This window comes from Bufo bufo, chromosome 10, assembly GCF_905171765.1.
Source record: "Bufo bufo chromosome 10, aBufBuf1.1, whole genome shotgun sequence".
Lineage (NCBI taxonomy): Eukaryota > Metazoa > Chordata > Amphibia > Anura > Bufonidae > Bufo > Bufo bufo.
In genome coordinates, this window is record NC_053398.1 from 56,560,947 (window position 1) to 56,582,523 (window position 21,577).

The 21,577-nt window shown below is 44.7% G+C and overlaps 2 protein-coding genes across 3 annotated transcripts in view; one reads left to right on the forward strand and one right to left on the reverse strand.

Annotated features, from left to right (window-relative positions):
• The window catches only part of ATL3 (atlastin GTPase 3), a 96,479-nt gene extending 96,407 nt beyond the window's left edge, over positions 1-72 (reverse strand). Inside the window, exon 1 of the mRNA XM_040409483.1 lies at positions 20-72. The gene's annotated coding sequence lies outside the window, so the exon portion shown is untranslated. The remainder of the gene's footprint in view (positions 1-19) is intronic.
• A 496-nt stretch (positions 73-568) lies between these two features.
• RTN3 (reticulon 3) overlaps positions 569-21,577 on the forward strand; it is a 48,301-nt gene continuing 27,292 nt past the window's right edge. The window contains exons 1-2 of one of the 2 annotated variants that reach the window (XM_040410636.1): positions 569-741; positions 1,318-1,407. In XM_040410636.1, coding sequence (XP_040266570.1) covers positions 1,332-1,407 — 76 coding nt within the window. In that variant the 5' untranslated portion in view covers positions 569-741; positions 1,318-1,331. The remainder of the gene's footprint in view (positions 742-1,317; positions 1,408-21,577) is intronic. The other variant, XM_040410637.1, reaches the window with a different exon arrangement.

A 21,577-nucleotide genomic window follows, 5' to 3' on the forward strand; every position in this document is an offset into this window, starting at 1 on the left:
CTTCTAGCTAACAACCCACCTGATGCTTTCCGGTAGTTCCGCGACTCAACAGGAGAAATACAAGGCGGGGCAGACGAAATATGCAGAAGCCTGCAGGGAAATGTAGTTCCGGAACCGAGTCACACTGACCAGAAACCGTTAACACAAACTACAAGTCCCGAACGTCTCTGCGCGCTTTTTAAACGCCACAACTTTATTTAAAAAAACATTACTTTCTTTATCAAATGAGTCCAAACGTACTAAAATCAAATGAAATAGACGCCCTATGCCTTTATTATTACGAACACGTGATAACAGTGTCTGAACGTCATCTCCTGAAGCGAAATATAGCAAACGTTTTCACGCATCTAATTTCTCACATAGATAATAATACGTCAATAAACGTCGCGACGGAATTTCTTTCACGTTAACAAATCATTAAAATGTAATAGCTTTCAATCAGAATACAAATGTTGCAACAGTAGCTAAGTGTTAATAAAGTTTATTATATACAAAGAAAGCGAGAGAAGACGGGCGGAACCTGCGATTATGCAGACTGCGCATGCGTTCTAGCTGCTCTTGCCTGTGACTCCGCCCTTTGATCCTGAGAGCGACGCCCAAATGTTATAATTTCTGCTGGCTGAAAAAAAAACGCCCCTGGAGTAATAGCCCCGCCCTCCGCTAACGTCGCCCGTTCGCTGCGTCATTGTGTCGGTGTCGCGCTTGTTCGCTCGGTGGTAGGAGAAGGACCCGGATACGCACGTATATATTGTCTCCTACTGTATTCATGTCATGGCTGTGGTCCCCGTTGTAATGCTGTATGGGTGGAGCGTGTCGGTAGCAATGCGTTTATCTGTGCGGTGTGACCATGCGTTCTGTCTCTTCTCCCGCATTGTCCGGCTGTAGGTGTGACGGGCAGTGGCAGTGCCTTGTGTGTGGCTGGTGTCTTGGCCTGCACATTGGGCGTGGAGCGATCCTATAGGCATATGTTGCAATAGCATCTGAGGATTGCACATCGTGGTCTCTAGGGGCCCAGCCCGATTGTATGTGACTGTGTGCATGATGTGGCTTTACATTTATTGTGCATGCCAAAATCTATTTTCTGGACGGTTTTTCCATCTATCCGCCCATTGCTGTCTCACGGCCCGCTCCATGTAAATGGGTGAGGGTGAGATGATGGGGAGAGCTGTCCTGATGAGACACCTTATTTATTAATATGTAATGTACAAAGATCAGTGTCTGAATGTCAGTGCTGCCCTGAGCCCTAGACTCCCTGCAACGCTCTGATATGGCTGTCAGCTTCGCCTTCTCAAACATCCCCCTGTTGTCTTCATGCAGTGATTGCCAGCAACATGGCCGAAACCGGTGGGAATCAGTCTTCACACATCTCCTCTTCATCGGTTGGAGAGAAGGGCGGCAGCTGCGCAGGTAGATTTCCAGTATTCCTAATCGTATATTACTGTGACATGAGCTTCTTATCTATATGCTTGCAGATGTATGGAATTGCTGGGGCACACCTTATGACTCAGTGGAGAGAAGCCTTCACCACGAAAATGCAGCGCATGTTATAGAGCAGGAGGAGCTGAGCAGATCAGTATAGAGTTTTTATTGGTTCAAAGGGGTTAACCGAGACTAAAAAAAATGCCCCCATATGCCGGGCCTCTCCCATTGCTCCCTGCGCTGCTCCTGGTCCCCGCACCGCCACAACTGCGTCTCCCCGTGCGCGGATGAAAACATCTGGGCGGGTGGGGGGGGGAGAGAAGCCAATGACAGGCGGCGACAAGACTCCCTAGCATTGCAGGTGTCGCTAGGGATCTTCCCCCTGTCACCGTCTGCTATTGGGTGCGCCCTCCAGACACAGGATGTTTCCATCCGCGCGCGGGGAGCCAGGTACGTAGATTCTGTGTGAGGCCTAGCATATGGGGGACATTTTTTTGTCTTGGATAACCCCCTTTAAATCTCTGCTTTTTCTAGCTTAGAAGTGTGCGTTCCTCCTTAGGGACTGATAGCTTACTGCATGATTTAGCGTAGTTAGCTGTCAGTCAGTTAGTCGGACCGCCCTTATGACTCCTGGCATAGAATGAGCTGAGGTTTAAAGGGGTTCTGCACTTTGTTTAAACTGATGATCTATCCTCTGGATAGATCATCAGCTTCTGATCGGCGGACCCCCCGCCAATCAGCTGTTTGAGAAGGCAGCGGCGCTCCAGCAGCACCGCTGCCTTCTCTCTGTTTACGGCTGGCCGAGTGACGTCGTGACTAGTATCACTGGGTGGGGCTAAGCTCTGTTCACTTGAATGGAGCTTAGCCCCGCCCAGGCCATTGATACTAGTCGTGACGTCACTGGGACTGCGGTAAACAGTGAGGCCGCGCCGCTGCCTTCTCAAACAGCTGGGGGTCGGACTCCCGCCGATCAGAAGCTGATGATCTATCTAGAGGATAGATAATCAGTTTAAACAAAGTGCAGAACCCCTTTATTTAAATTACACTATTTACTGAATCTTTTCCCATAGAACTCTTTATCCATCTGCTGAGCTCCTCCTGCTCTTTAACATGCTGCCTGCAGATTGCCCTTCATTTATATGCTGACAGGTTCAGCTTAAAGGGGTTTTCCAGGTCTTCCTTTTTGATAGGTCATCTATATCAGATTAGGGTGCAAAACCTGGCACTACCACTATTCAGCTGTTATTGGCAGCGCTAGAATCTATACGGTGAATAGAAGGCAGTGTGCATTGTGTAGAGTCTGCGTTGGCCTACCGCGGCTCTGTTACCATTCACTTAAAAGGGAGCTGAGCGGCAGTACCCTGGCACAGCCACCACCCAGGGGACCCAGCCTTCTGCTTCTGTCCTCTGTATAGTTCTTGGTACTGGTGAATGCCTGAAACATCTGATCAGTGGGGCTTGGGGTTCCCTGCCAATCTGATATTGATGACCAGTCCTGCGGATAGCACATCAATATATAAGTCCTTGAAATAAACCCCATTAAACCAATGGGTTCCTAGAATGTCATGTATGCAAAATATCTGGTTTCATAGTGTACTGTATGCCTCAAACAGTTAAAGCAGCAAGTAATACCTTTAGGCTCTTCACATCTGGAGCAGTTCTATTTGATAACGGGAAGAATGCAGTAAGCAGCGCTCTTCTGCCGTAAATACTGAAGATATGTGCTAGTGTGAACTGGACCTTGGTATTATGCGTATGAAAGACACTAAAGCTGGCCATACCCATTAGTCTTTTGTCTCCCAAGCCTTCAAATAACGGCCGGTTCAGCCAACACCCTTGTGTGTGTGTGTATGGAGCTCCTGACTGTCCCCCGACAGATGATGTAGGGGGACACAAGGATCAGGCAAAATGAATACTTTTGCCTGATCCTTTTGGTCTCCCGGGAGATAAGTCACTGCCATAAGTGTCTGACAGCTGCTTTCTCTGCTATCCCCATAGAATATACATTCACGTTCAGCTGAACATGTATGTGTGTGGGGAAGCTGGGAGGGATCGGGGGAGATGGCTGCCGGCCAAAGGATCGTTCAGTGGCCAACAGCTTTTGAATGTGTATGGGCACCTTAAGGGGGAAGCCACTTTTATGGTGTAGAAAAGTCACAAATTATGATGCATGCTGTATATCGCCGTGTATGTTCTTTAATTTGCCTCGTAATCAGGCGTAGATTTCAATTTTGGCCATAAGGGAAGGCAATGATGCAGCCAATTTATTAGAGGAACCTGTCACCACTTGTTCCCCCCCACAAATTGAATGAATCTGTGTTTACAGCAACAGCGCGACTACTGCATACAGGATAGCGCTAATCGGTTTATAAATTGCTCTACAGGTGAAACTGGAAAAATTAGAATATAGTCTTCATTTATTTCAGTAATGCAAATTTAAAGGTGAAACTAATATATGAGATTGACTCATTACATGCAAAGCGAGATATTTCAAGCCTTTATTTGTTATAATTTGGATGATTAGGGATTACAGCTTATGAAACCCCAACGTCACAATCTCAGGTACCCTTTGCTCAGGGGGTATGGATTAATTAGCCGACTAGAGTGTGACACTTTGAGCCTAGAACATTGAACCTTTTCACAATATTCTAATTTTAAGTTGCATTACTGAAATGAATGAACTTTTGCACAATATTCAAATTTTTTGAGTTTCACCTGTATTGGGGATACCTGGGTCTTCCTCTGTCACTGGAAGGACCTGAGAAGTGGGGCCTTGCATAGGCTTCTTTTTAGCCAACCACATTAAAAGCATGGCACGTGGTGGGTATCGGCGCATTCTCGCTCCTTAGACTTTAAGTTTTAAGCATGAATTAAAAGTAGGGAAGATTCTGGAAAAACTTCCTCTGTGCAACAGTTTTTTCTTTCAAGAATGTATGTATTGAACACTATATTACACAAAAGATAATTGGGGCGACAAAAGGGGGGGTAAGATGTAAGCTCCAGGAGATCTTAAATATTTAGCAGTGTCTCTTTTTGGAGCCTAAGTGATGAGGAAATCAAGCCTGTTTTAAGTTTGTGATGGAGGTAGGTAGCCATCTGCACTTATTGCATATAGTAGGGCAAGAGGATCTTGTAGTTGTCTGTCTCCTACTACTACCTATAACAGCAATTTATCTCTTTAGCAATTTTCTAAAATTAGGGGTAACCCCTTGCAGTGTCTAGAGCACATGTGCACTCCAATGTATTCACTTCATGGGGTAAACATGTAATGACACGTCCAATAATCCAAGGTCCCCCTATTCATTTCCCAAAGCAGTGACCTTTGGGATTCTGTAAGAGGTCAAAGAAGCACTCCCACAAACATATGTATTCTCTGACCTTTTAGAAAGTTACTTGATCTAAATTATAGTGAAGGTAATCTTACCAGTAACTTTATTTGTAAGTTCTAACCTCCCTTCTGATCCTCAGCTGTGTCATGTGACCAACTCTATGCCTCTGCAACTAAGACAGAACAGATAGTCAGTTACTTCTCTATTCATTCCTATGAGGCTTCCATGGTCATACATAGAGAATCTGGCTTCCTGCACACACACTAAATGCTGTGTCATTTGGAGAGTCAGTGTTGGTCACATGACACAGCTGAGGATCAGAAGGGAGGGGATAACTCGCCAATACAATCACTGGTAAGGCTTGCTTCACACTGCCTGTACAGCTCTCCGGTATTTGGCTGGCCGATTTTCTGCATATTTGCACTTCACCTCCACTGAACAAGCAGCTGACTGTTGGGAAGGAACGCTTCCTTCCCGACAATCTACTCCTCATCTGCACTTGTAAATGCACCTTTTAGTTCTACCCCCAAGAAGAGGAATCCTTAAAACATGTTTTATGAGAGAACCTATTCCATCACCAGTCTAACATAAAATGGATGTAGGGCCAATTGCTGTGACTAGATTTGCATGTATAAGTACCAAAGCAAAAGGAGGTTTTGGCACTTTCACACACTTAATTGTACTTACAATGGTGAGGTCTTGGGGATTGTCTACACATGACAATTTAAAGGGGTTGTCCGGGTTCAGAGCTGAACCCGGACATACCCTTATTTTCACCCAGGCAGCCCCCCTGAGGCTAGCATCGGAGCATCTCAAACTCCGATGCGCTCTCTTGCCCTGCGCTAAATCGCGCAGGGCAAGGTCTCTTTTGTTTTCAATAACACACTGCCGGGCGGAAACTTCCGCTCGGCAGTGTGTTCGGTGACGTCACTGGCACTGATGGGCGGGCTTTAGCGCTGCCCTAGCTGTTTTACTGGCTAGGGCAGTGCTAAATCTCGCCCCTCAGTGCCGTCGACGTCACCGGGCTTACTGGCAGCCCCATGGAGAGGCCCGGTACGTCACCGGATCTCCAAAAAATGCCTTTGCCCTGCTCCAATGCTCCTGTCAGGGTGCTGCCGGGGTGAAAATTGAGGTATGTCCGGGTTCAGCTCTGAACCCGGACAACCCCTTTAAGGAACAGATCAGCGATGGAGGAGGCTCAGGTGATATTCAGGTGTGAATATCAGAGGTAATAGAGCGACTTGTTTAGTTGCTCTCGTGTATTACCGCTGATATACCATGACCTGGATGAATAAAAACCTTCATAGACACATTTGTGAATAAGATTCCTTGGCAATATTTCAACTAATGACTAGTTTTATTACACCATCCACTACCTGATCGATCTTGAATATACGTTGTAGTTTTAGTTGAAATAATTAGAAAGATAATGGTTGTGGAGAGCGGCATTCTTGTAGGATAGCCTTCTGGAGATGACGGAAAGTAGTTTGTTGTAGGTAAATAAATTTTTGTGTCTAGATATCCAAAAATGGTCCGAGATGATGTGAGTGTTGTGTAGAGAACCGAGTGGACAAGAGGGAAAGATTCCACTAATTTCCAAAAATTCTGTTTACGGGAGCAGCCCCAGAATCAGCGAGGAGATCTGCATCCCATTGCACATATTTAGGGCAAGAGAGGGAAAGGAATGTAACCATAAGGAAGTTTTGCATTGTCGAGATCTTGGCCCTATGTGTAAGTTTATGTATAACCATTTTTTATTTTTTTTATTATTCTTAAAGTCTAGAACAGGGGTACTCAAGTACTTTTTGTAGAGGTTCACATACTTGAGTCTGCTGTAGGATGAAGGTCCCAGCTGCAAAACAAAAAATATATAAGGAGGGACAACACCATTGGCATGTAGGGCTGCATTATTATTTTATTTTTTACAATAATCCACACCTCCAAGCTTACCTAATCTCCATTCTGCCGACCAAACAGTAAGTATGTCTTTTCAATGCCCCCTAACAATAATGATGCCCCTCAGACATTATGATATGCTTTTAATGCTCCACAAAGTATGACAACCCTAAGTGCACCCTCACAGCAGTGTGATCCCTTGGTGCCCCCACACATTATGATGCACCTTAGCGCCCCTGACACCTTGCAATGCCTCCTTAGTTCCTCCCCACAGAGTATGAATACATTAAATTCCCCCTCACAGTAGTAATGCCCTCTCTGTGCCCCTTCAAAGTTGTAATGCCCTCTTTCTGCCCCCTTAATAGTAGTAATGCCCATTGTGCCCCCTTAATAGTAGTAATGCCCATTGTGCCCCCTTAATAGTAGTAATGCCCATTGTGCCCCCTTAATAGTAGTAATGCCCATTGTGCCCCCTAATAGTAGTAATGCCCATTGTGCCCCTTAATAGTAGTAATGCCCATTGTGCCCCCTTAATAGTAGTAATGCCCATTGTGCCCCCTTAATAGTAGTAATGCCCATTGTGCCCCCTTAATAGTAGTAATGCCCATTGTGCCTCCTTAATAGTAGTAATGCCCATTGTGCCCCCTTAATAGTAGTAATGCCCATTGTGGCCCCTTAATAGTAGTAATGCCCATTGTGGCCCCTTAATAGTAGTAATGCCCATTGTGGCCCCTTAATAGTAGTAATGCCCATTGTGCCCCCTTAATAGTAGTAATGCCCATTGTGCCTCCTTAATAGTAGTAATGCCCATTGTGCCCCCTTAATAGTAGTAATGCCCATTGTGCCCCCTTAATAGTAGTAATGCCCATTGTGCCCCCTTAATAGTAGTAATGCCCATTGTGCCCCCTTAATAGTAGTAATGCCCATTGTGCCCCCTTAATAGTAGTAATGCCCATTGTGCCCCCTTAATAGTAGTAATGCCCATTGTGCCCCCTTAATAGTAGTAATGCCCATTGTGCCCCCTTAATAGTAGTAATGCCCATTGTGCCCCCTTAATAGTAGTAATGCCCATTGTGCCCCCTTAATAGTAGTAATGCCCATTGTGCCCCCTTAATAGTAGTAATGCCCATTGTGCCCCCTTAGTCGTAATGCCCATTGTGCCCCCTTAATAGTAGTAATGCCCATTGTGCCCGCTGTGCCCCCTCCACAGTAGCTGTGCCCGATCACTCTGCAGCACTGTGTGGGTGAAGCTTATACAGATTTCAGAGTTGCAGGCTCCGCCTACACAGGCCAGCAGCGCTATCTGTGTCTGCAGGCTGAATGGAGAAGGGAAGAAGTCTTGCTGCTTCACCATTCAGGGTGCCGCCAGCCTGAAGGAGGGGAGGATCGGGGAGCTGAGCGGTAAGTGACTGGACCCAGCTCCTTGCACTCCAGCAATGAGCGCTTCCATCTGTATTGATGGAAACGCTCATTGCTTCTGGACTCTGGCACCACCTGATAGCCAGGACCCGGGGCAGACCATCCCCCACTTAGCATGCCACTGCAGGGGTCCGGACAGCTGGCAACCGCGGTCTGGATTTGGACCGAGGTCCGCCAGTTGAGTACCCCTGGGCTAGAATATAAACAATAACCGACATGTCAAATATGTATGTTCGGATACAGAATTATAGACGTAAATCCAAATATGTATACAAACACATAAAACATAACCCAGCATATAAAGTCAAAAATACTATTAATAGAATTCCCAATCCTACTTCTGTTTATACAGTCATTGGGGAACATTTATCATTCTTTCTATGCCACAACACAATTGTGACGTAAAAAAAGTTGCAAATTAAGGCACACTGCATCTGTGCACCATAATTTGCGACTTTTTGTGGTTCTCTGCACTTTTCCGAAGGGGCGGGGCTTAGGGCATAGACGACACTTTCTGGCACACTGCAGGACAGAGGTGCGCCAAATTTATTAAGAGGCTTCTGCCTCTTCACAAATCAGGTGCATCTCACGCCAGTGCAGGGAGATCAAGGCTGGCAGATGGCTCTGCCAGCCTTGATATATCTCCCCCACTGTATTTTCACACTATTTCATTTAAAGGGGTTCTGCACTTTCATTTAACTGATGATCTATCCTTTCTTAAACAGCTGATCGGCGGGGGTCCCGGGTGTCGGACCCCCGCCGATCAGAAGCTGATGATCTATCTAGAGGATGGATAATCAGTTAAATGAAAGTGCAGAACCCTTTTAATAGAGAATGGTGTAAATCAGGGATGCACAACCTTTTTTGGTCTGGGGGCCGCATTGTCACATCACACTATTTAAAGGGGCCGCAAAAAAAAAAAGGTTAATCAGCGCTTGTTTGCATCAGCCTATTACACAGGCTAATGCAAAGTGACTGGGGAGGAATGATCACTACCAGTCATTCCTCCCTCATTCACTTCTATTGATCGGTAGCACATTCCTGATTGCACGGTGAGATGTGCTGACTATAATTGTACATCTTGTATGCACATCATCCAACAAACGAGTAATTCCTTGTTTATCGGCTGACCAGATATCAGGAATGAGCGCTCCTACGAACACTTGTCCCCAGTAATTGTCCTGAATATCGTGCCGTGTAACAGGGGCTTAGAGATTTCCCGGTAAAAAAAAAATTTAACACGTTCCTCCAGCATGAAACAGAAGATTCATACTCTCCTGATCCCTGCCGCTCCCGCTGTCTCCATCTTGTGGTTCCGGCGCTGTTTCCATCCGGTTGGATATGGGCATAATCACTTGTACCTCTCCAGCCAATGACTGGCTTCAGTGGTGATGTGGCCACAAGCAGCGTTCCACTGCTAAAGTCAGTCATATGCTGGGGAGGTGCTCCGGGACCGGAAGATGGCGACAGCGAGAGCTGCACGGAGCAGGAAAGTAGGAATCTTCTGTTTCAGGGACAATGCTGCAGGAACTGGTTAAAAATCATTTTAACTAGGAAACTCCTTAAAGTGGCGACGTTTCCTTCCTGCCTTCTAATCACTAATGAGTGCTTTACACTCAGAGGATGGCGCTCAGTTTTTTTACTGCCTCCTGCACCCCCAGATATACTGTATGTGCCCTGAAATAACCAGTAAGCATTTTCCCTGAGGGCTCACGCACACAGCCATTGTTTTAGTCTGTATCTGAGCCACATTTTTTCGGGTGCGGACCCATTCACTTCAACGGGGCCGCAAAAGATGCGGAGCGCACTCTGTGTGCTGTCCGCATCTGTTACTCCATTCTGCAAAATGCAGAACACAAATGGCTGGTGTTCTGTGGACCAAAAGAAAAGGTACGGTCGTGTGTATGAGGCCTTACTAGCCGGGAAAGCACTTACTGGTTAACCCTTAAATGACCAGGCCACATGAATGAGGTAATAATTGTAATGGTTTTGGTTGGTGTGGGCGTTTATTCCTTTTATGTATTTTACAATTTTTTTTCTTTTTTTTTTAAATATATTTTTGCCACACTTGACAGTGAACAATTTTATTTAGCATTTTTTCCTTTTTATAGTTTTCTTTTCCTTTTATTTTACATCTTTTTGCTAAAATTTTCTATATATATATATATATATATATATATATATATATATATATATATATATATATATATATATATATATATATATATATTATTTTTTTTTTTTTTTTTTTTTTTTTTCGGCGCTGTATACGACACTGACTTCTTTTTTGTACTTTTAATATATATATTTACCCCATAATTTGTCCCCAAAAGGTTCTTTGGGGACACAGACTTTTTTTTGTTTTGTTGTTGCACTATTTCCACTGTAACTGGAGCATCTAAAGGAGCCCCAGTTACAGGGAAAACCAGCCTGCTGAGGGGGGCTTGACAAAGGGCAATTCTAGGTGCCGCATGAAAGATGCATGCCCCTGACCTGGTGATATGTAGCACCTTTACGTGGGCTGATTATTGTTCATATAGACATTTGTTCACAATTGAGTCCATCCTCTGTCCCTGTAATAGGGTTCCAGGGGCTGATAGATTCTAAAATGATACTCCAAGTGACAAGTGTGTCTGTCTATATAGTGGAGTCCATGGGACCTATCTACCCCTAAAGTCAGTTTCAAAGTAAGCACACCAACATGCAGGCTAGGTGCCATGAAACATAGCCATACATTTGTTTGTGAAAATCTGGCTCTGTAATCCTGAGAAATGCTTTTTATTTTTATGCAAATACAGTTTTTGGGGCACCATAGGCGGGGCCACTCCATTCAGAGCAACTGGTGTCAATACCAGCTCTGGAATCTCAGGGACTGCTATCAAACAAGAGGGAAAGCTGCTGGGCCTGTATACAGTGCACCAAAAACCTTTAATGGAATACCGTACTTGGGTTGCATATAGTTGCATAGTAAATGGAAAATCAATCTCTTAGAAAAGCAAATTTAATATTGAGTGATTTGCAAATGTTTGTAATTTCTCTTGCAATAGAGGCGGCGGTGCAGGCCGTTAGCTGAACCATCCCTTTTATGTGTTAGTGGGAGTTGGATGGGGTGAAGTTTGCAGCAGCAGCATTTCTTTGCCAGAAACCACCTACAGATTATTTTAACAATATGTCTTACGTGTTTGTGGATTGGCCAGATTGTGAGTAGATGGTATATCCTGAGCCTGTGTACCCTGCTGATGCCAGGTATAGTATGTTCTGCTGCGGGCATAAAAAGTGTTTTGTTAATGGAGTCAGTCTGATTATGCTTGAGGTTACCCCAGTTCATTGATGTTCATATCTACCTATTTACCTACATCTACTGTATATCTGGATTCTGAACTGGCTTATTTATCTCCAATTACTTTATTAGGGTTTTTCTGATACTTTAATACTGATCAGTATTTGATCAGTGGGGGTCCAACACCCGGGACCCCAGCCAATCAGCTATTTGAGAAGGCCCTGGCACCCCTGTGAGTGACGCAGCGCTCTCTGAGCTCACCAAGCACAGCGCCATAAATAGCGCAGTGGCTGTGCTTGGTATCGTGCTTGTCCACATTCACTTCTATGTGGCTGAGCTGCGCCTAGGCCACGTGACCGATGAATGTGTCGTCACTGGCCTAAGAAAAGCTGAGATAAGGCCGTAGCACTACTGCAAGCGGCGCTGCGTTCTCAAAGATCTGATCGGTTTGGGTCCTGGGTGTTAGATCCCCACTGATCCGGTACTGATGATCTATCCAGAGAATGGGTCATCAATATTACCATCTCAGAAAACCCTTTGGAGGCTACCTGAACATGATGCGGTTTATGTGCGCTTTTTCCGTGTGGAAAAAACACAGCATCTTACAGTACCAGCAAAGTGTAAGAAATTCGACCAATCTTATTCACGCTTTGCTTTTTTCTTCCATGCAAACATTGACCTGATGCGAGATCTGTGGCAAAACCGCATCAAGTCCACAACAGAAAGTTACACATGCAGTTTTGGTATGGAAATGCACTGAAAACGGCAAGGAATTGTGTGTGTGTTTTCTGTTGGTAAACCTGCATCCGTGTGTAGGTGCCCTAATATGCCTTCAAGACCATTTCTAGAACATCACAGTAACAGCCAACATAAATGGACTTACTATGTACACCATTGTTACTTCCCTTCTCTCCTTCCTTTATATAACCCTCTCCTCTCTGGGCCCTGCTCTTCATATTTTAGGAAAGCGGTAGTGTAAAAGTCATGCTGTCCATAATTGTTGCTCACAGTGGATAGGAGTTATAGTAACTTAGCCTAGAGGTGATTTTATTGGCATAATAGTAACGCATTTTGGGGTCGAACGGGCCCCTTTGTCAGATTCACACCAATCTTGGGAATGTTTTCATGGCATTCTCTGGGCCTACTCCTCCATGTGGAAGCCACTCCAAAACGATTTGGGTTTGAATCCTTCCTTGTAGATCACATACACCATACATGATGATAGTCTTCCCGAGGGCGCGTGTTCCAGCAGGACAATGCGAAATGTCACATGGGTAGAGAAAAGTCCGACATTGGTTGGAAGAACATGACCAAGACTTCCGAGTACTACCCTGGCCCCCTGATTCCCCAGACTTTAACTTAATTGAGCATCTGTGAGACCACCTCGATTATTGTTCACACTATGGATCCCCCCCCCCCCCCACGCACCTTCCAGCGGCTGTGGGATACACTGCAGCCAGCCTGGCTCCAGATACCGGTGGCACCCTACCAGGCAGGGTTGCCAACCACAATTTTTCTTTTTTCTGGACAACTTATACCAAAATCACGGACAGACAACAATGAAATGCTAAAAATAATAAGTAATCCATGTCTATAGCTCAATATACTGATAAGAACTCATCACCAGCATTTACTGTGAGCTGTAAAATAATTACCACCCAAATAATCTAGTCAAGTACCACCAGCCACAAAAACAAAAAAATCACGGACACAGAAAAAGTTGCTTATTTTTACCAACTGTACAGAAATTTCTAGACGGTTGGCAACCCTGCTACCAAGACCTTACTGAGTCACTCCCAGCCCCTCCAGCTGCTGTACATGGGGGTTATTCTGGATATTGGTTAGTGGTCTATATAATACGCACATACTTTACCTTCTAAATGCATGAGCCTGTCATTGGTAAGATTGTCAGAAGACTCCTACACATCAACCATCCACACCAGTATTTTCTGACTAACATTCCTCTGAGGCAAACACAACTATGTCACTGGAATTTATTAGGTGTGTACCAACTAGGGTTGGACGATATCAAAAATATTCAGACGATAACGATATTAAAAAATTTATCGCGATAACGATATATATCGCGATAAATACCAGTTTAAAAGAAAAAAAAACACAAGGAGACGTTATACTGTATGGGGGGCCACAAGGAGACGTTATACTGTATGGGGGGCCACAAGGAGACATTATACTGTATGGGTGGGCCACAAGGAGACGTTATACTGTATGGGGGGCCACAAGGAGACATTATACTGTATGGGGGGGGCCACAAGGAGACGTTATACTGTATTGGGGGCCACAAGGAGACATTATACTGTATGGGGGGCCACAAGGAGACATTATACTGTATGGGGGCAGCCACAAGGAGACGTTACACTGTATGGGGGGCCACAAGGAGACGTTATACTGTATGGGGGCAGCCACAAGGAGACGTTATACTGTATGGGGGGCCACAAGGAGACGTTATACTGTATGGGGGGCCACAAGTAGACATTATACTGTATGGGGGCAGCCACAAGGAGACGTTATACTGTATGGGGGGCCACAAGGAGACGTTATACTGTATTGGGGGCCACAAGGAGACATTATACTGTATGGGGGGGCCACAAGGAGACATTATACACTGCGTGCAGAATTATTAGGCAAATGAGTATTTTGACCACATCATCCTCTTTATGCATGTTGTCTTACTCCAAGCTGTATAGGCTCGAAAGCCTACTACCAATTAAGCATATTAGGTAATGTGCATCTCTGTAATGAGAAGGGGTGTGGTCTAATGACATCAACACCCTATATTAGGTGTGCATAATTATTAGGCAACTTCCTTTCCTTTGGCAAAATGGGTCAAAATAAGGACTTGACAAGCTCAGAAAAGTCAAAAATAGTGAGATATCTTGCAGAGGGATGCAGCACTCTTAAAATTGCAAAGCTTCTGAAGCGTGATCATTGAACAATCAAGCGTTTCATTCAAAATAGTCAACAGGGTCGCAAGAAGCGTGTGGAAAAACCAAGGCACAAAATAACTGCCCATGAACTGAGAAAAGTCAAGCGTGCAGCTGCCAAGATGCCACTTGCCACCAGTTTGGCCATATTTCAGAGCTGCAACATCACTGGAGTGCCCAAAAGCACAAGGTGTGCAATACTCAGAGACATGGCTAAGGTAAGAAAGGCTGAAAGATGACCACCACTGAACAAGACACACAAGCTGAAACGTCAAGTCTGGGCCAAGAAATATCTCAAGACTGATTTTTCTAAGGTTTTATGGACTGATGAAATGAGAGTGAGTCTTGATGGGCCAGATGGATGGGCCCGTGGCTGGATTGGTAAAGGGCAGAGAGCTCCAGTCCGACTCAGACGCCAGCAAGGTGGAGGTGGAGTACTGGTTTGGGCTGGTATCATCAAAGATGAGCTTGTGGGGCCTTTTCGGGTTGAGGATGGAGTCAAGCTCAACTCCCAGTCCTACTGCCAGTTTCTGGAAGACACCTTCTTCAAGCAGTGGTACAGGAAGAAGTCTGCATCCTTCAAGAAAAACATGATTTTCATGCAGGACAATGCTCCATCACACGCGTCCAAGTACTCCACAGCGTGGCTGGCAAGAAAGGGTATAAAAGAAGAAAATCTAATGACATGGCCTCCTTGTTCACCTGATCTGAACCCCATTGAGAACCTGTGGTCCATCATCAAATGTGAGATTTACAAGGAGGGAAAACAGTACACCTCTCTGAACAGTGTCTGGGAGGCTGTGGTTGCTGCTGCACGCAATGTTGATGGTGAACAGATCAAAACACTGACAGAATCCATGGATGGCAGGCTTTTGAGTGTCCTTGCAAAGAAAGGTGGCTATATTGGTCACTGATTTGTTTTTGTTTTGTTTTTGAATGTCAGAAATGTATATTTGTGAATGTTGAGATGTTATATTGGTTTCACTGGTAAAAATAAATAATTGAAATGCGTATATATTTGTTTTTTGTTAAGTTGCTTAATAATTATGCACAGTAATAGTCACCTGCACACACAGAAATCCCCCTAAAATAGCTAAAACTAAAAACAAACTAAAAACTACTTCCAAAAATATTCAGCTTTGATATTAATGAGTTTTTGGGGTTCATTGAGAACATGGTTGTTGTTCAATAATAAAATTAATCCTCAAAAATACAACTTGCCTAATAATTCTGCACTCCCTGTACTGTATGGGGGGCCACAAGGAGACGTTATACTGTATGGGGGCAGCCACAAGGAGACGTTATACTGTATGGGGGCAGCCACAAGGAGACGTTATACTGTATGGGGGCAGCCACAAGGAGACATTATACTGTATGGGGGCAGCCAGAAGGAGACATTATACTGTATGGGGGCGGGGGCCATAAGGAGACGTTATACTGTATGGGGGCGGGGGCCACAAGGAGGCGTTACACTGTATGGGGGGCCACAAGGAGGCGTTACACTGTATGGGGGGCCACAAGGAGGCGTTACACTGTATGGGGGGGGCCACAAGGAGGCGTTACACTGTATGGGGGGCCACAAGGAGGCGCTATAATAAGGTCTTGTGGCCACAGGCCACCATACATGCAGTAATACTTTGCGATATACCTTTCCCGCGGCTGCCTCGCTTGTGTGCTCTGATTCTGACATCAGATGCCGGTGGGCAGAGATTTGAATATGGGAGCAAGGAGGAGGGAGAGCCGGGGCGGCCGCTGCGGGAAGTAGTAAGTTTATAATTTCGTCACCAGAGCACACACTAGTGAGGCAGCCGCAGGAAAAGTCTCTCCAGAGACACCAGTACTCACACAGGGGATCGATTCGCCACATATACAATAGAGCCGGCACTGGTGGGTGACGACGGTGATGATGTCAGATGGTGGGTGGAGACTTGACTAAGGGAGGCGGAGCAAGAAGGAGCCAGGTCAGGAGCGAGAGGAAGTAATGTTACTCAGCGGCAGCGCTATGCAAGGTGCAGGGGCGGGCGGGCGCACGTTTAGAAGCGGTCAGCGCACAATGTGAGCTGACCGCTTTGATGACGTCACAAAATACCGCGGTATTTTGGAAACAGCGATATCGCCATATCGCCGTTTTTTTAATACCGCGGTATATCGTGATACCGGTATATCGCCCAACCCTAGTACCAACCAAGTTGCGCTATTCACTCATGGTTTTTTTTTTTTTTCTTGTAGTTTTTAGCCTAAAGGAGCCCATGCACCTTCAATATCAGCCGGCTGAACGCTTGCTGTGTCTACCAGCGCCCCATACACATACACAGTCAGTTTCAGTGGCGAGAGATGAGGCTACTGCCAGAGAACTAAAGGGTCGGGTGAAAAACGTGATACCATTAGTTAGTCCAGCCATAATATTTCAGAGTTAAAGGGATTGTCCAGGATTACTGTAAGAGCAGTGAGACTATGGAATTCTCTGCCTGCAGTTGTCAAAGAGGATTCACTAAAAGTATTTAATGGGGGCTCAAGTTCCTTTCTAGAGTATAACAATGTGTTTTAGCCCCCAGCTGAGATTTCAGTCAGGCAAATACATTTGAATACCTTAAAACAGTATGCCAACATATATCGCGGCAGGTACATTCACTTCAAATCTTTGGACTCCATTTGACATGCTTGCCATTTGTTTCTGTGCCCGCCCAGACAGAATAGCAGAGTCTAAAAAGAACACAAAAACTGGAATTTTATAATAAGAAAAAAATGTTTTTATGTACTTTGCCAATGTGGTCATATATCTGCTAAACCCCCTGTACACATGTATGCCCGGCCAAGTGTGCATGTGTTCTGAATGAGGAGAAAGCCACTACTAAACACTTGTGGCAGCACCATGGTTTCCCTGAGAACAAAAGGATCTGTTGAAATCCAGCAGCCCAAGTTTAAGGGGCCCCATACATATTAGAAACCTCATAGTAAAATCAATCTGATCATTCCGCTCTTGAATGTCAACTCCCTTCTTCCTCTGTAGCTCATTACCAATTTTTTTTTTTTTTTTTTGCATTTTATTTTTATTTTGCACCATGTTTGTTTTTTTGCACCGCCTTTGCAAAAACTCCCACCTAATTTTTGGCACTTCTGCCACATCTCTTTTCCCTAGAAATAAGATCTATGCCAGTTATATTAAAATGTGCAGTGCTTTGTAATGCACCACTTGCATCTCAATGGTTAATGTAACCGAATTGGACTGCAGTATATTCTCTGATTTAGAGACCCCAATTTCTCCTCCTTTAATCAGGTGAACTGGGCAGAGAAGCAAGGGAGGGTATACACCTCTGGGGAACAGGTATGGTGGGGATAAACTCTGACACATAAAATCATTGTCTTAGAGTCAGCAGTACAGATCCCCTTAATAGTTATGTATAGAAAGCGTTGGCATCTTTAAGATACAAGGAGTCTGATATTTTACTATTATCTTTATTTTTATAGGATCAGCCGTTTACACAGTAGAAATGCACAGTATACATAGCGAGTGGGTAGGAAGTCTAAAGGAATCCACATCATATCTGTTTTTTTTTTTATTCCAAATTCCAATCCTAAAATTACTTGACTTGTCTTGTAAGATGCAATAGGGATTTATTTATTTTTGTGTATTTTGCAGTATGAATTGTTACATCACAGCTCGGTTGCATCCATCCCTTTCATCATAGACGCCTGGGTCACGTGATCCCAGTCTGACTACCAGTGTCACATTTGCTCTCCTGTGTGGAGGATTTCAGTCTATCCTGTGTGGCTAACTTCCTGTGAACTGCAGCATTATATTGCCATCTATTAGATCCTTCCTGGCAGTTCTCGGATACCTCTGCTCCCCACCTGTCTCAGTCCTCCTTGTTAATCCATATTTTCAGACAAAGTGCTTCTGAAGATATGATTTAGCCCTGAAGGGGGGGTTTAGGCGCTCCGATGTACAGCTGATTGTCGGGTAGGAAGCCTTCCTTCCCAACAGTCAGCTGCTTGTTCAATGAAGAAATCTGCTGCATTTACATGCAACAATCTCCTTCACAGTATGCGGACGAGGGATTGCTACTGCGATCGCTTATCCCTATACACACTAATTTTTTCTGGGCAGCAGTTCGTTGTTTAGACAGCACAATCTGCTGCCAAGACACGATAATTGGTGTGCATGTACGAATGACAGGATCACCCGATGAGGAAGCGTTCGGTGCCACATTTAGACGGATATAGTCTGGAACGAATGTTTGCAGGAACTCAAAACCAGTATGTTGAGTGAGGGGACATAAGTTTTATGTCACTGATGTATAAATGGCTGCCATTAGGGTCTTTCACCTGTCTGCAATTCTGTTCCGCATTTTGCGGAACAGAATTGCGGACCCATTCATTTCTATGGGGCCGCACGATGTGCTGACCGGATCCGGAAATGCGGACTCGCACTTCTGGGTCCGCATTTCCGTTCCCGAAAAAAATAATAGAACGTGTCCTATTCTTGTCCGCAATTCCGGACAAGATTAGGCATATTCTATTAGTGCTGGCGATGTGCGGTCCGCAAAACACACACGGATGTTTGAATAGACCCTTAGTGTGACAAGATACTGTCACCTCTGTCTCTTCAAAGCCAGGTTATAATGGAAAATGTATGCATGCTTGTAAGTAAGAAACAAGATGGCTGACAATCCAGAAATCGCACATAAACTCAAACATGTATACACAAGAGCCTTCACGTTATTCTTTTTTTTTATTAATTATCTTTATTAATTGATATATCAAAACAGATTACAATACAAGAAGGATTAAATAAATAATCCCCAACTTCAATATATATATATTTTTTCCCCTTATCCCCATTCCCTACACCCACCCCCCTCCCCATACCTGTGATGCGTCCAAAAAAAATAAATAATAATAATTCTTTAATAATAGCATGTGCTGCAATATATAGGCAAAAAGTGCAGGAGTGCTTCTTTAACAATTCTCCAAAGTGTTGTGTGTGCCATTACTGCTGCTTGTGCCTAAGGGCAATCAGTAGAGAACACTAAGCCATTGTGAAAGGGGTAATATTTTTCCTGTATGTATAATGTGAGTTTGCAAACACAATGCAGCAGAGTGGCACAGAATGTGAGCCGTGTAATCCCTGCCAGCATACCTTCCAAGATTTAGTGTATTTGTAGAGTTACAGACAATTTTCTATTGCTGAAATGCTTCTTTGTTTCCTGAGAATTCTGAGGGATTGATGGTGTTGGAGAATTATATATGTTTTCATAATCCAAATACCGTATGTATTTGCTGAAGTAGGCTTACCACTTTAAAGAGTATCGGTCACTGGATCTTTTTTTTCTGAAACGAATACCTTTTTCTGTAATCCTCCTCCAACAGATGATGTTGCTCTTTTTGTCTTTTTAAGATTGGCACCTACGTTACACTGCTATGCCCTGAGTTCTATGCTGGCGCCTAAGGGTACTTTCACACTTGCGGCAGAGTGATCCGGCAAGCAGTTCCATCGCCTGAACTGCCTGCCGGATCCGGCAATCTGCATGCAAACGGACAGCATTTGTAGACTGATGCGGATCTGTCTCACAAATGCATTGCAAGAACGGATCAGTCTGTCCGTTTGTCATATGGACAAACGGATCCGTTTAATTTTTTTTCCACATTTTTAAAGGTATGCGTAGACTGGAAGGACAAATCCGGCATTGCAGTATTTTTAATGCACTAATACATTCCTATGGAAAAAAAATGCCTGGCATTCAGGAAAGTGTTCAGTTTTTTTGGGCCGGAGATAAAACCGTAGCATGCTGCGGTATTATCTCCGTCCTGAACAGTCAAAAAGACTGAAATGAAGACATCCTGAACGGATTACTCTCCATTCAGAATGCATGGGGATAAAACTGATCAGTTCTTTTCCGGTATAGAGCCCCTAGGACGGAACTCTATGCCGGAAAAGAAAAACGCAAGTGTGAAAGTACCCTAAAATGCAGAGGTACAGGTATCTGTCTGTGACGCTGTCCAGTCGCTGCGGACTGCTTCACCGCCAGGGAGAAGACAAGCTGTTCCGCGAGATTTGGTAAATCTCACAAGAACAGGCTATGTAAGCAAGTAATAAGTTTGCTTACATAGCCTGTTGTCGTGAGATTTACCAAATCTTGCAAGACCAGCTCGTCTTTTCCCTGGCGGTGAAGAGCTCCACAGCAACTGGACAGTGCGGTGTTGCAGATGGGGAGAAACATATGCCCACTGAGGAGAGCTGAGGTCTCCTCTTCCCTGTAGCTTTGCAGAGGTGCATCTGGGTAAAAAAAACTTAAAAAAAACCTGAGATGCGTCTGCTGGAGGACGGCTACAGATGAAGGTATTAGTTTTAGAAAAAAAATTAAAAATCTGTGGCAGGTCCTCTAAGGTTTTATTTGCCTCTTTTTGCTACCCTCTTCTAAATCGTGGATTTATTAACAGAGATTTTCCAAACGCCTCCACAGCGGCACGGATTCACAGAAAGGTTACCCCGCCTCCCCTAGGGACAGGAAACAACGTGGAGATCTTCAAATAGTCCCCTCCCCTTACCTGCTCCAGTTGTTTCGTGTCCCTCTGGGATGTGTGGAGATCCTCCTGTAAAGGGCACGCACCAGCAGGAGTTTTCTTGGACGCCCAGCTGAAGATTCCATGGAGCACTTCCTAGTGTGCTGGGTGGAGAACAGGGCCGCGGGGCTCGCAGTGCGGCCCTTCCTGCTTCTCTGGCATAGGTCCTCCGGTGGAGGCAGCCCCGGGCAACGTCCGTGCGCGTCATCGCGATAGGACAGGCGGGTCACATGTTCGCAGACGAGATCTCGGTGGGCTCGAGATCTCAGGAGCAGCTGTAGCTGACATACTTCCCCTAGGCAATGAGCGCTTTAAAAAAGAGAGGGAAGAAACAATTCCCAGTGTCTTATTCCGGGGAGAAAGAAGCACTTAGAAGATGTCTACTCCAGGTGACTCAGACAGCGTCCGGAGGTCTGCAGACCCGACCAAAGCCCTCAGCCCAGTAATCTCTCCTCTCCTGGGGGGGTTAAATATGATTTTTTTTTTCCAGCTGTGTTTCACTTGGAGGTGGCAGGGAAATTTCTGTTTCATCAGTCGGGTGAGGGGATATACGTATTTTTTTTTTTTTATTATTATTGCTTAAGGCTGCTTCCTTCTGAATATGTATTTTTATATATTCCCCCAGGTCAGTGATGTGCAAAAATCTGCTCATCGTATCCAAAAAAAAATAATTTCCAAAAAGGTCATAAAAAACTTCTTTGTGTGAAATGTTTGGAAAAAATTGT